We start from the raw sequence: 16134 nt of genomic DNA on the forward strand, positions 1-16134 counted from the left end.
GACCATGTCGGGGGACCGAGTTTAAAGTACTACTTGGAATTTATGGAGTTGCCTGTTTGAACTATATATATCCTTGATGTTCAATTTTTCAAGTAAAGTATACCATAGAAATTAATGGTGGTTAAATTTTTATCCTGCACCAGCGTACTGTGGTAATTGAAATCTCCCATTATTATTGCACTGCCAAATTGGTTTGCTTCCCTGATTTCCCTTAGCATTTCATCATCTGTCTGACCATTTTGTCCAGGTGGATGGTAGTATACTCCTATCACTATACTCTTACCCAACACACATGGGATTTCTACCCTATAGATTCTACTGAGCATTTAGTCTCTGGTATGATCTTTATCCTGTTGGACTCTATACCCTCCCGGACATAAAGTGCCACACCCCCACCAAGTTGATCCTCCCTATCATTGCGATATAATTTGTACCCTGATATAGCACTGTCCCATTGGTTATCCTCCTTCCACCAAGTCTCTGTGATGCCAATTATGTCAATCTCATCATTTGTGCTGCTATACACTCTAACTCTCCCATCTTACTGCTTAGACTTCTGGCATTGGCATACAGACATTTCAAAGTGTGTTTTTTGCTTGTTTTAACAACCTGCTTTTCAGTTGTTTGGGATAATTCGGAAATCATTAGCTTTGGTGATTTTTTACATATAGGTATATGAACTATGTTTTCATTTAATGGAACCTCTCTGTTGGGATGCCCTAACTCTCCTGTTTCATTAGTATCCTTCAAGGATACATTTCTCCGAACCATGCACTGCTGAGTGACTGTCGGCTTTCCCCCTTGTTCTAGTTTAAAAGCTGCTCTATCTCCTTTTTGAAAGTTAGTGCCAGCAGCTTGGTTCCACTCTGGTTAAGGTGGAGCCCATCCTTTCGGAAAAGTTTCCCCAGTTCCTTACAAAACTGAATCCCTCTTCCCTGCACCATCGTCTCATCCACGCATTGAAACTCTGGAGCTCTGCCTGCCTCTGGGGACCTGCACGTGGAACAGGGAGCATTTCAGAGAATGCCACCCTGGATTCTGGCCGTGGGTCTAGCCTGGGACAGATTCTTGGATGCAGCTGCTGGCACAGCCTGGGTCAGAGTCTTCAGATGGGCTGTGGTAGTAGCCTGGACCAGATTCTGTGGAGCGGGATCAGAACTAGCATGGTTTAACTTCTTTTCAGGAGGCAGATGCAGGTCTTGGGCTTTGGACACCAGACCCTCCTCAAGCATAGATTCCTCTGTATGAGAGTTTAACATAAGGAGTGGCCTGGACTCTGGCCCCAGATTCTGTTTGGCAGGTACAATGACGGAGTCTGCCTTGATATTAACCTCAGGGCTAGAATCCACTTTTGCTGGTTGGGACAAAGGCATGAAGAAAATACTGGACCCGGGTTGCTGAAAAGCAGGTATAGAGTATGGCTAGAACTGGCTTCTGAAACTGAGACAGTTTTCATTGCAGCTAGAATGGAAGCAGTCCTAGGAGAAACTGAACTTGACAGGTTTAGTTAAGGCAAAGTCAGAAAGAGCAGCTGTGGAAAAAGCATAGGCTTGTTAGGACCTGGTTTGAAACAGCTGTTGGAACAAGAGACTGAGCTAGCAAGCAAGAATCAGCTAACTGAGGTGAAATCACAGACACGGAACTGAAAATACCTGGATGGGTAGGATTACCAGGCACGGAGCTGGGAGCAGCTGACTGATTAGAGGCTCCTAAGGCTGGGCTGGACCCTGCTAACAGTGCTAGAGATACACAAACAGCAGCAGAACTGGATTCTGGAGCAGGATTCAATTTATCAGGTACTGATTTCTTAATAGCTTGGCTAAACTTGACCATGACTGGAATAACTAGGTTTAGCAGAAGCGGGTGTAGAAACAGACTGAGCTGGTACGGCATTCAAACTAGCTATAGTGAGGAAGAGATGCATGAGATAACTTTAATATTTGATTGCAGGGCTGTGCAGTCTCCAATGTCTGCTGAGTTGAAATGGTTTCAGAAAGGGTTAGGGACTTCTGTGAAGCAGATATCAGGCTATCTGGAACTGGTGTCTGTGTTTCAGGGGCCGGTCTTGAGGCAAGACAGAGGAAACGGGCTGCTGCAAACTGGTGATTGTTAATATGACATGTCCTACACTCCCAAAAGGAAGCTGCAGGTTTAGGGAGACTGCACCAGAGACACTGCTTTCAATGGTGGGTTTCTATATTAGCACCTGTTGCATTTCCAGAAGAACCATTGAAGTTGGGAGACTGCAGGAAGTGGAGTTGGTGATCAGATGTTAGAGATTACAGAAGGGTTAGCAAAACTTTTCCCTGATTCAACAGACTTAAGGGGATTCCTGAACCCATTCGTGTGGGGTTCATCTGGCCTCATCATACTTTCAGGCCTGTTGCAGGTAATCTCTGTACAGGATTCTGAGGGCCTTCTGACTGTCTGACTACCTCCCCCTTGGGTTGGGCCCACAGGTTCTGGTGGCCAGTAGGCCATGGTCAGGACAGGCAGCATTCAGGTTTAGCATCGGCAAATGTCAGGGCTGGCAGAGTTCATGTGGAGTCAGAGCAGGCAAGAATCTTTGTCAAGAAGTCAAACCAAACATAGAGGAAGAGTATGGTAGGTAGGAACGGGATGGGCAAGGCTAGGAACACCCTATAGGATGGCCCAAGGAAAACAAGGAACAAGATAAGGCACACAGGCAGGTAAAACAAGTGCGAACTGGAACAGGGGATGCAATGCAGGGCCCACACAGATAGGATAGGCCACTGGGAGGCTTAAGCAGGACAAAGGCCAAACAAAGGACAAATAGGCAGGGTAGGTCATTGGAGGCCTAAACAGGACAAAGACAAGACAATAGACAAGTAAGATAGGCCAGTGGGAGACCTAGGCAACGGACAGGCTAGAAAGGTCACTGGGATGCCTAGACAGAATGAGGGCAAGATAAGGACACAGCATAAGCCAATGGTAAGCCTAGACAAGTCATTTTATCTTATTATTTATATCTGGCATGGTTAATATGTCACTATATCCAAGTTAAATAGTTAAATTATACAGATTATATTACATAATTTTATTAATTACAATGTTAAACTATAGTATATTATTTATTATCATTATGTTAAATTGTCATCCAGTTATATTGTTCCATATGTGCCACTGTTCTATGTAAAGCCCCTTATCTCTGTTGGGCAGTTTATCGTTATATGTAAACCGGAGTGATTTGTAGTCTCTATAAGAACCTCGGTATATAAAAATTAAAAAAAATAAATAAATAAAAAGGGCTAAGCAAGGGATCTACAGGCCAGCTAGGCTACCAGGAGACCTAGACAGTATAATGGCAAGGAATATTTATTTATTTATTTATTTAAATTCTTTTAATATACCGATGCTCAAGACCAGGTCTTATCGTACCGGTTTACAGTAAACTAGGGGTAACCAGTTAACAGAGCAAATAAAAACAAAAGTTACATTATAACAGGGAATGTAGAGCTAGGCTGTTAGAGAAAAAATAAGTTAAACAAATTCTAAAAAATAAGTTAAACAATTCTTTTCGAGAATATATAGGCAAGAAGGGCCTTCAGGAGACCCAAACAGGTCAAGAACAAGGCATAGTACACACAGGCAAGAAGGGCCATTGAGAAACGAAAGCAGAGCGAGGGAAAGGCAAGGTAGCACAAGGATGGCCAAAGCAAGGAGCAAGAGTGACTCAATGATAAGGCCCGGAGCTAAGATTGAGGGAATGTTTTATAGGGCTGACCTTGCTGTGTCATGCAGCCTTCAAGAAGGAGGCTAGAGTAGTATTGAGTATCATTTCACACATGCACACAGGCTCTCTCATACATCACCCACTCTCCTGCATACAGGCTCTCTCATACATCACCCACTCTCCTGCATACAGGCTGTCATTCTCACACACTCACACATGCATATAGACTCTCAAATATATATACACACTCACATGCATACAAGTGCCTATACACCTACAGGCTCTCTCATACTTATGCATGTGCACACACTTGCAGGGACTCCCCCTCCTACTGTGGCCCCTCCTGGCCTTCTCTCTTTTGGCTGCAGTGAGATGAGATCCCTCACAGTCCCGCTATGCCTCCTTTTTTTCAGGCTACAGTGGGATTGGCTCTACCACGTTCCCACCAGGCTTCTTCTCTTTTGTCCTTGGTGGGATAAGCTCTGCTGCAGCTCTGCCAGGCCTCCTTTCTTCAAGTCATGATGAATTGGGGTCCACTGCAACCTTGCCGGGTCACCTTTCTTTGGGCCACGGCAGGACTGGTTTCGCTGGGCCTCTTTTTTTTCAGGATGTAGTGGGATGGGTTCTGCCTCAGACCTGACGGGCTTCTTTTCTTCATGCCACAGCGAGATGGGGGTTCACTGCAGCCACCAGGCCTCTCGTCAGCTGTGGCAGGATGGAGTCCACAGTAGCCCACAGGCACTTGATTTAACCATATGTTTGTAGCAAGGTGAGCCGGCTGCCACAGGAGTGTTTGGGGGGGCACTTTATGCCATCCCCAAAGTCTTGCCATCTGAGACGACTGTCTCATCTCATGATAAAACCACCCCTGCCACCATCTTTGAACTAGAAGAGAAGATTGACACCAACTTTTGTCTCCATGTCGTCCTGAACCCCAAAGATTTTCTGTTGATTTAAATGCTGGAGGAGACTACCCCAGCCCCTCTGTACTCATGTTGTACTTAAACTAGTAATCTCCTGCCATAGTCTATTTTCTGTGCTGGTGTTATTCTCAAATCAGTCCTCCCCTATAACCCTTCCTCCCCGGGCGTTAATTGGTTGTCACTCATCTGTCTCCTGCTCACAGCGCACTAGTCACTGTTCTGCCCTTGAGAAGGTAATATACTCCATCACACCATACAATACAATACATTTGGGTTGCTGTCCGTGCCTCTTCTATGTCAAAATTGTTACACTATTAAGGATGTAAGTCCTCCCTGATGTAGCTTTTCGAGAAACATGATTCTATGTTGGGCGACCGTAAACTGACTGTACATTGATCTGTGAACAGCATCTCTAATCAATGTCCAATTAAAAGCCTTTTGAAGAAATTCTATTTTTGACTGTGTCTGGACTTGTATAATGATATAAGATACACATCTTTTCTTCTGCTATGATTTGCTGGTGTGTCTTCATTCACCCATTCTTGTTTGGCAGTTTCTATACGGTATCACACAAAACAAGTCAATAATAAAACCAAACTAATTTCATTCAAAATATGAGACATCAGCAAAATCCCTACCACCCCCTCTCCCTTCCTCTTCCTGTATTAGCTGGATGCATCCTATCCCAGTCTTCAAATGGCCGACATCTTTTCTTAAAGACAGCCAGTCTGTCGTATCTAATAGCTGTCAGTCGTTTCATATTATATATTCCCCATAGTCTCCGATACACCACCAGTATAGTAGGTGAATTAATAGGGATGTGCAATCATTTTCAACTACCGCTGTAACTTTGTCCACCATGCAACATGGTGGCTGCTTACCGCGGCGGATCAGGGACTGGGAGGTCTGTTGATCATTTTGCTTTCCCCCGACTTGCTGGGTGCCTTTTTTTTCTCTCGGTGGTTTTGCTGCCATATCGCCTGCGCCACAGAGCAGATATCCCTCTATGGAGGTCTGGGATGCCACAGGTCCGATTTGGCGTCATCGTCTGATCACAACGGAGGGTATGAAAAGCTTTTCTGGAGGGGAGCACTGGGAGCAAGTGATCTGCACTGCTCACTCGCTCATCAGGTCACGAGGTGGTCTTCTCAGTTGTCTTTTTATAGGATTATTTAAACCTCATACATTTAAGGACATAAATATGTTTAGCAGCCAATGGAACTATTAGCAAATCTTGCTCACCATCAGGTCAATACAGTAAAGTGCGGCCGCGGTTACCCTGCTTCTAACCCGCTTTCTACTCACAATTTGGCCGCGTTAGTCCAACCCGCGATTCACTATCCCCTTTAACCCATTCTTACCGCCTCTCTAAATCAATGGAAAACCCTTTCCACACGCGGCATGTATATGAGATGTAAACGATCGGATTAGCTATTCCCTCCCATACAGTAACGCGCGCCCCGATTATCGCTTTTTGAACCTGAAGGTTTGCCGCGCGTTTAACCTGCTAACTTACCGCCTACCCTTACCCCTGCGTTAGAGGCAGGGGTAAGGGTAGGCGGCAAACTTTCCCCCAGCCCTCGCTCACCTGCCCTGGCTGCGTCCATGGGTGCCGGTCTCCGGGGCAACCCAGTCCTCTCTACCCTCCTCCCGAAGCAACGAAAAGCGAAAAAAGCGGAAAAGGGGAAAAGCGACTCGACATGTAAAGTGTAACTTACTTTTCTTGCAGCCCTCCTCCGGAGACGGACTGCGGCTCCCCTGCCTCCCGGGGGCTGCCCAAGCGGCCCCCGCTGGCGAAGATGGATGCCTGCACGGGCCCTCTGCCACGAACGCTCCCGGGCGAATTCTTTACTAAAGCGCGGGCTCTCCTCCGAAGCTTCTTCGCTCTTCCGCCGTGACGTCAATTTGGGCGCTCAAGCCAGCAAAGCGCACAAGTGTACGCCGTGACATCATGCACGCACACCCGTTCATGCGCTTTGCTGGCTTGAGCGCCCAAATTGACGTCACGGCGGAAGAGCGAAGAAGCTTCGGAGGAGAGGCCGCGCTTTAGTAAAGAATTCGCCCGGGAGCGATCGTGCGCTTTGCTGGCTTGAGCGCCCAAATTGACGTCACGGCGGAAGAGTGAAGAAGCTTCGGAGGAGAGCCCGCGCTTTAGTAAAGAATTCGCTTGGGAGCAATCGTGGCAGATGGCCCGTGCAGGCATCCATCTTCGCCGGCGGGGGCCGCTTTCGCCGCCGGCTGCCCCCAGGAGGCAGGGGAGCCACGGTCCGTCTCCGGAGGAGGGCTGCAAGAAAAGTAAGTTACATTTTACATGTCGAGTCGCAAGGGCATTTCAAATGTCATTTCAAATGACATTTGAAAGGACAGGTACCAGCGCACCCAGGATACTGTATAGGCGCTGTATATAAGAGCCTATACAGTAAAATGGATTGCGCTTCATGAACGCGCGTTGGACGCGGCTTGAATTTGCATGCGATTTTAATGCGGTAGGTGAGCCGGACTGTGCGTGCCGCAAACGCGGGTGCGCCCGACACTAATGCAGCTCTTCCTACCGCTCCTTACTGTATCGGCCTGCATATAATTCAACCCCCCCTTCCCTGCCCATCTCCTCTTATACCCTTAATCCCCCCTACCCCTCATATCATACCACTAGGCCACAAAATTACCAAGAGCTAGATCTCTGCCTATACCGTTTTTTGCTGACATGCCCAAATGGAGGAATGACATCTCATCCCAACTTGCCGCACAAAAAGCCATTCATAAGTATGTACAAGAAACACACGCACACAAACAAAAGTCCAGTCCAACAATACTAAGTCCAAAGCAATAGTTTTTCAACATAACTTTTTATTCATTAGTGAATTGTCTTCTTCAGCAAAAGGATATGCCTCCCCTTTCTTCCCTTCATTCTCCATTTTCCTTTTCAAAATCATGACCCACTCTATACATAGATTTATTGTCATTCACAGCGATATCGTAACTCTCCCAGGATGTTTATTCTCAGGCAGCACTTGCTTCAGTGCTGCCTTATTCTCATTGTAATTATGGTCCTGCTGAAATTCTGACAATAAGACCTGCCTTAATCATCACTTTTTCTGCTTCAGCTAGTGTAGGTGCTATTTAAGTAGAGCAGCTAATATTGAAAACCAGGCCAAATGGACATTGGCACTCTTCAACTTTAGCGGTGATGTCTTTCATATCTCTATGTCTCCCGAGCATTGTGGGGGATAAGTCAATAGGCATCTCTAGCTTATGTACTTCTCATAGGAAAGTTCCTAAGCTTCGGGCTTTAGATACAATTTGTTTTTTAAGAGGGAAGTCATAAAAGCAGATAACTGTATCCTTATGTAGGTTATTGCTTGGAGGACTTGGAGACCCCATGTGCGTGTTCAGCTGCAAGAAGAGGAGCATCAGAGGAGTTCTGTTCTTCTTCCAGCAGGGTTGTGCAGATTTTCACAATAATTTCCTGGCGATCCTCGTATTCAGTGCTTTCCAGTAGTCTTGAAACCCAATGTTATTGCACTATGACCTGTTTTCTAGGTCTTCCAGTTTGTCCAAGATTTGTGATTTAGCCTCTTCCAGGGCAAGAGAAGTCTTTTTGATCTCTGCAGTTTGCTCTTCTTGAGACTCCATGCTCTGTTCCACTTCTTCAATCCTATCTCCGAGACCATCCCCTTAAGTTCACTGATTATCTCTACAATCTCCTCCTTTACCAGTGCCAAATCAAGTTTCATCTCTTTAAATCAAGCTCTCAGTTCAGTATGATTAATTTTCTCCTGCTCATCACTCCTTTCAAGGCCCTTCTCCTCTTCATCAAAGCCTGATGAAACTTTCACCTGACTAGCCTTGCCTTTCCTGCCATGCCTCGGACTCTCTGCTCCCACTGCAAAAAAGCTTTTAATTTCAGCGGTTTTTCTTTGAGAAGTCATCTTTCTCTAATCACCCAAGCAAAATTTCACTGGCGCAATAAGCTTATTTTGGTTCAAAACAGCTAATTTGACTGATTCTTAACTCTTTGGATTAGCACATCACACTCATGTGGCCATCATGGGTGATGACTTCACTTCTTCCACCTTACATTTGTTTATTTCTTTCAGCCATTAGATGTTCATTTTTCTATTCCAAAAATTGTACCTTGCATTTTTTCCCCCCAATAAAATGACTGAGCCAATCTGTATCCCTAGTTAATTCAAGTTCATTTTTAATTTAAGTTTCTGCTGAGACACATCTGAACCAGAATCAGGATGCTCTCAAAAGCTTATGTACATCAGAATTTTTGAATAACTTTTGTGTTATTTCATTTCAGAATACCAGTTTTAAAGCTTGGGGGGAACCCTCCAGATTCCAGGGATAATGAACTGCATGATAGACTTGTTTACTTACAACTTATGAGAGAGACTGTGTAAAAGTGGATGCACAGGGACCTATTGCCACCTTTGTAGTTTCCGTTAGATAGATTTAATTAAAATAAGAGACAGCTGTAACTAAAAGAAAAATGCTGTGCGCATGTGTTCTGATTGCTGCTCTTTGAGTAACCAAGAATTTAAGATACTTTTCCTCATGTGTTTCAGGCCTGAGTTCTTTTTATTCTGAATTAATGAAAGGCTTTGGTGCAGGAGGACGTCTTTGGGAGCTTCTGGACAGGAGACCAGCACTGCCATTTAATGGTAAGTCTTCTGGAGTATTTATTCTATTCACTCTAGGCACTTAATGGCAGGCCAAGAGTTGCTTGTTACCCATTCTCGTCAGTGTATCAGGGAAACAACTTCTCACTTCCACCTTAGTGGTGGTCTGCATGTTGCCATGGGGGTGCTAGTGATTGGCTATCACTGCTGTCTTTGCTTATGCTGTTCTGCTGCAAGTCTGTCTAACTCGTTTGGGATTCCTTTGAATTCTTTGAGCATAATGTCTAATTTCTTTGCAGAGAAGCAGCATAATTTCTTGTTGTGCAATTTTTCAGTAAAGTGAATCCGCTTACCTGTAAAAATTGTTCTCTGAAAAAAGCAATTCACCAGTTATATATACGAGTGACACCATCATGACTGCACTGATTGCAATGCTATTTTCAGAGCTTTTTAGGAAACACCTACATACACGCTATTTCCAGATTGTTAAGGGAATTAAGAGTAAGACTAATAACAAAACCAAAATAGTTTGGAGATCAGAGCTAATAGTTTATTACATAGATTCATGTATTACATGTATTCATGTATTTGCTTTAATATGATTTATTTATTTATTTATTTATTTAACACTTTTATATACCGATATTCATGTAAGAAATTACATATCACTTCGGTTTACAATATAACAATAACTAGCATATACGAGTGCTTTTTCATTTAACAAGGAATATATAACTTCCTTGTTAACTTCCTTATATAACTTCCTTGTTTTACCGACGAGATGTTCCCAACGTTCGTCGGTATATAAAAGCTATTAAATAAATAAATAAATAAAATAAATAACTTGGAGCAATGGAATAGGTATCAAAACATGATTTCACACATGATCTTACAGGAACAGAAATTAAGGTATCCCTACCAGCAGGTGGAGTCAGAGAACAATTAGAACTTTGGGCACTGCTACATAACGAGAGTGCCACCTGACTCCAGCGGGTGGTACAGATGCACACCAGCAGTCTTCAGTTATATTGTTTATTTAGTCCCTTTTCTATTTCACTTCAAACCATCGGCACGCTGCTGCGGATGGGACCGAAAACAGAATCGCAGGCCTGCCGCGCGTGTGGGTCACGCGGCCAGGCGTTAGAAGCGGCCTCCTTATGCGTAGTGTGTTCCCCGGGGTTAGAGGGCTCTTCAGGGTTTCTTGCCTCCTCCCTCGGGGAGGGAACGTCTGTCTTGCCTTTGGCTTCGCGGGAAGAGGATTCTCTGCCTGTTCTAGCCCCGGTGAGGGAAGACCTCACCGGGGGAACTGATGATATCACCCCAGCCGACTCTCCAGTGGGGGAGGGGGACCCGGAGGGGTTTTCCCCAGAATTTGTCCTCCTTATGCACCAGGCTCTCCTGGCAAGGAAACGCTCGGCGGTAAAGTGGCCTGGTATCCTGGGGCAGGTTCAGACCCACCTGAGAAAAGAGGTCGGGGTACGGGCCCTTGTCAGTGCCTCCCTGATCAGGCTCACTCCACAGGGGATTCTCCCCAGGATACGCAAGATCCGATCCTGGGGTCTGGGGCGATGCCGGATCCGGCTGATGTAGATACTAATGATCCAGATGAGCCCGATGACCCTCCTGCGGAGGGGGATGATCCCAGCATGGTGCGTTTCTTCAAGAGGGATGAGTTAAGACCCCTTATTCCCCAGGTCCTTGAAGTTCTGGGACTTAAGGTTTCTCAAGAAGAGTCTGACAACGAGGGCGTCAATCCAGTCCTCGATGGCATTAGGGGTCCCACAACATCTTTTCCTCTGCCTAAGAAAGTTAACAAACTAGTGACCCAGGAGTGGGAGACTCCAGATTCCAGCTTGAAGGTGGGCAGAATTATGGCGAAACTATACCCGTTATCGTCTGATGTTTTGGATTTACTGAAGATTCCAAAGGTGGACGCCGCGGTCTCGGCAGTCACGAAAAAGACCACTATCCCGGTTGCTGGGGCGGCCGCCCTTAAGAATATGCAGGATCGCAAGTTGGAGATCCAGTTGAAGCGAGCATTTGAGGTTGGCATGCTAAGCCTTCGGGCGGCGGTTTGCTCTAGCCTCATGCAGAGGGCCTGTCTGTGTTGGGTCCAAGAGTCGGCTGCCGGGGCTGGTACGAGCGACAGTGGGGCTCTGCAGTCCGCCCGCCTAGAAGCAGGCATCGCTTATGTTACAGATGCTTTGTATGATCTGGTAAGGACCTCGGTGAGAGGTATGGTGTCCTTGGTGTCAGCGTGGCATCTCCTCTGGCTGCGAAATTGGGCGGCGGATTTGTCCTCCCAGCTTTGTAATCTACCCTTTAAGGACAAGCTCCTGTTTTGGTAGGATCTGGATCAGCTGGTAAAGCTGCTTGCCGAATCCAAGGGCAACCGGTTGCCGGAAAATAAAAGATCTTCTAAGAAAGTCTTCCCTCCTCGAGCTAGGTTTCGGGACCCTCGCTGCTTCAGAGTGGGTAGATACTCCGCACCTCCTGCTTCTAAACCTGCTTTGGGGCGCCAGCAATCTTTTCGAGGGGGTCACCGGCCTGGAAGAGATTCGGGACATCTTGGGGCAGGAAGTAATACAAACCCCCAATGAAGCCACGAGCACCCATTCCGTTGTCGAAGCTGTCAGAGGCAGATTATCCAATTTTTACATGGAATGGTCAAGAATTACATCAGACCTCTGGGTCTTAGAAGTGATCAAAGATGGGTATGCATTGGAGTTCTCGCGCCCGGTCCGGGAGGTTTTTGTGGAATCCCGAGTGGCCTCAAGTGTCAAGCGAGAGGCGATCCGGGTGACTCTACAACGACTTCTCGAGCTCAAAGCTATTGTCCCAGTTCCAGAGGCTCAACAGGGACGAGGTCGGTACTCCGTGTACTTTGTGGTCTCCAAGAAGGAGGGCACGTTTCGGCCCATCCTCGATCTGCGGAAGGTGAACCGTTGCCTTCGGGTTTCTCGCTTTTGTATGGAAACCCTGAGGACAGTGATGGCCGCGGTTCGAAAAGGAGAATTTCTCACTTCTCTGGACCTCACAGAGGCAAATTTACACATTCCAATCTGGCTGAATCACCAGAGGTTTCTGCGGTTCAAGGTCTTGGGATGACACTTCCAATTTCGAGCCCTCCCATTTGATCTTTATTTATTTATTTATTTATTTATTTATTTATTTATTTAAACAGTTTTATATACCGACAACCGTTTGCGCATCGTGTCGGTTTACATGTAACTTAATAACCAAGGTAAAAGTAGGCATTGCCTTTACATGGAACAAATAACAATAAAAACGCAGTAACAAAGCAAAAACTAGAAATGTTAGGGGGGGGATATATAACTGGGATATATAACTGGGAGTGACGTAATTGGGAGTGGGGAAGGAGTAAAACAGTAGCAAACAGGATAAGGTTATGTACAAAATTCAAAGATACATGATCTTGCAACAGCTCCTCGCATGTTCACCAAGGTGATGGTGTTGGTGGTGGTGGTGGCCTTCCTTCATCAGGAGGGAATCTTGGTCCACCCATACCTGGATGACTAGTTGATTCGCGCAAAGTCTCGGGAGGACTGCGAGATATCAGTGTACATGGTGATGTTCACATTGCGATCCCTAGGTTGGGTAATCATTGTGCAGAAGAGTCACTTGGAACCCACGCAGAAGTTGATTTCTCTCGGAGCACAATTCAATACCTTGCTGGGCAAAGTATTTCTAGCGGCGGACCGAATAGGGAAGTTGCAGGAACAAATACATTCCCTTTTTCGAAGGAACAATAAGAACATAAGAACATAACATACAGGGTCAGACCAAGGGTCCATCAAGCCCAGCATCCTGTTTCCAACAGTGGCCAATCCAGGCCATAAGAACCTGGCAAGTACCCAAAACTAAGTCTATTCCATGTTACCGTTGCTAGTAATAGCAGTGGCTATTTTATAAGTCAACTTAATTAATAGCAGGTAATGGACTTCTCCACCAAGAACTTATCCAATCCTTTTTTAAACACAGCTAATCTAACTGCACTAACCACATCCTCTGGCAACCAATTCCAGAGTTTAATTGTGCGATGAGTAAAAAAGAACTTTCTCCGATTAGTTTTAAATGTGCCACATGCTAACTTCATGGAGTGCCCCCTAGTCTTTCTATTATCCGAAAGAGTAAATAACCGATTCACATGTACCCATTCTAGACCTCTCATGATTTTAAACACGTCTATCATATCCTCCCTTTGCTTTATTGATTGCTGCAGCACACTGAACCGACAATTTCAATGTGTTATCCACTAAGACGCCTAGATCTCTTTTTTGGGTTGTAGCACCTAATATGGAACCTAACATTGTGTAACTATAGCATGGGTTATTTTTCCCTATATGCATCACCTTGCACTTATCCACATTAAATTTCATCTGCCATTTTCATGCCCAATTTTCCAGTCTCACAAGGTTTTCCTGCAATTTATCACAATCTGTTTGTGATTTAACTACTCTGAACAATTTTGTATCATCTGCAAATTTGATTATCTCACTCATCGTATTTCTTTCCAGATCATTTATAAATATATTGAAAAATAAGGGTCCCACTTTAGATCCCTGAGGCACTCCACTGCCCACTCCCTTCCATTGAGAAAATTGTCCATTTAATCCTACTCTCTGTTTCCTGTCTTTTAGCCAGTTTGCAATCCACGAAAGGACATTGTCACCTATCCCATGACTTTTTACTTTTCCTAGAAGCCTCTCATGAGGAACTTTGTCAAACGCCTTCTGAAAATCCAAGTATACTACATCTACCAGTTCATCTTTATCCATATGTTTATTAATTCCTTCAAAAAAGTGAAGCAGATTTGTGAGGCAAGACTTGCCCTGGGTAAAGCCATGCTGACTTTGTTCCATTAAACCATGTCTTTCTATATGTTCTGTGATTTTGATGTTTAGAACACTTTCCACTATTTTTCCTGGCACTGAAGTCAGGCTAACTGGTCTGTAGTTTCCCGGATTGCCCCTGGAGCCCTTTTTAAATATTGGGGTACATTAGCTATCCTCCAGTCTTCAGGTACAATGGAGGATTTTAATGATAGGTTACAAATTTTTACTAATAGGTCTGAAATTTCATTTTTTAGTTCCTTCAGATCTCTTGGGTGTATACCATCCGGTCCAGGTGATTTACTACTCTTCAGTTTGTCAATCAGGCCTACCACATCTTCTAGGTTCACCGTGATTTGATTCAGTCCATCTGAATCATTAACCATGAAAACCTTCTCCAGTACGGGTACCTCCCCAACATCCTCTTCAGTAAACACAAAAGCAAAGAAATCATTTAATCTTTCCGCGATGGCCTTATCTTCTCTAAGTGCCCCTTTAACCCCTCAATCATCTAATGGTCCAACTGACTCCCTCACAGGTTTTCTGCTTCGGATATATTTTAAAAAGTTTTTACTGTGAGATTTTGCCTCACGGCCAACTTCTTTTCAAGTTCTCTCTTAGCCTGTCTTATCAATGTCTTACATTTAACTTGCCAACGTTTATGCATTATCCTATTTTCTTCTGTTGGATCCTTCCTCCAATTTTTGAATGAAGATCTTTTGGCTAAAATAGCTTGTTTCACCTCCCTTTTAACCATGCCGGTAATCATTTTGCCTTCTTTCCACCTTTTTAATGTGTGGAATACATCTAGATTGTGCTTCTAGAATGTTTTGTTTTTTTTAACAATGATCATGCCTCTTGCACACTTTTTACTTTTGTAGCTGCTCCTTTCAGTTTTTTTCTGACAATTTTTCTCATTTTATCAAAGTTTCCCTTTTGAAAGTTTAGCACGAGAGCCGTGGATTTGCATACTGTTCCTCTTCCAGTCATTAATTCAAATTTGATCATATTATAATCACTATTGCCAAGCGGCTCCACCACCGTTACCTATCTCACCAAATGCTGTGCTCCACTGAGAATTAGATCTAAAATTGCTCCCTCTCTCGTTGGTTCCTGAACCAATTGCTCCATAAAGCTATCATTTATTCCATCCAGGAACGTTATCTCTCTAGCGTGTCCCGATGATACATTTACCCAGTCAATATTGGAGTAATTGAAGTCTCCCATTATTACTGCACTTTGCATTTCACTGTCCGTCTCACCATCTTGACCAGGTGGACGGTAGTATACTCCTATCACTATAGTCTTCCCCGACACACAAGGGATTTCTACCCTTAAAGATTCAATTTTGCATTTAGTCTCATGCAGGATGTTTATCCTGTTGGACTCTATGCCATCCCGGACATAAAGCGCCACACCGCCTCCCCGGTGCTCCTCTCTGTCATTGCGATATAATTTGTACCCCGGTATAGCACTGTCCCATTGGTTGTCCTCCTTCCACCATGTCTCTGAGATGCCAATTAAGTCTATGTCATCATTCACTGCTATACATTCTAATTCTCCCATCTTACTTCTTAGACTTCTGGCATTAGCATACAAACATTTCAAAGTTTGTTTTTTGTTTGTATTTTCATTCTGCTTTTTACTTGATAGGGATAAGTTAGAATTTTTTAGCTCAGGTGAGTTTTTAGTTACAGGCACTTGGACTACTTTTCTTATTATTGGAACCTCACTGTCGGGATGCCCTAATTCTAATGCATCATTAGTATCCTTTGAAGATACCTCTCTCCGAACCATGCGCTGCTGAGTGACTGTCTGCTTTCCCCTTTATTCTAGTTTAAAAGTTGCTCTATCTCCTTTTTAAAGGTTAGTGCAAGCAGTCTGGTTCCACCCTGGTTAAGGTGGAGCCCATCCCTTCGGAAGAGACTCCCCCTTCCCCAAAAGGTTCCCCAGTTCCTAACAAAACTGAATCCCTCTTCGTTGCACCATCGTGTCATCCACGCATTGAGACTCCGGAGCTCTGCCTGCCTCTGGTGACC

At 44.7% G+C, this 16134-nt stretch overlaps 1 protein-coding gene across 1 annotated transcript in view; it reads left to right on the plus strand.

The window, feature by feature from the left end:
• The window catches only part of ABCB10 (ATP binding cassette subfamily B member 10), a 244031-nt gene that overhangs the window by 117360 nt on the left and 110537 nt on the right, over positions 1 to 16134 (plus strand). The window contains 1 exon segment of the mRNA XM_029594183.1: positions 9189 to 9284. Within this exon segment, the coding sequence (XP_029450043.1) occupies positions 9189 to 9284 (96 nt within the window).

Source organism: Rhinatrema bivittatum, chromosome 3 (genome assembly GCF_901001135.1).
Source record: "Rhinatrema bivittatum chromosome 3, aRhiBiv1.1, whole genome shotgun sequence".
NCBI lineage: Eukaryota > Metazoa > Chordata > Amphibia > Gymnophiona > Rhinatrematidae > Rhinatrema > Rhinatrema bivittatum.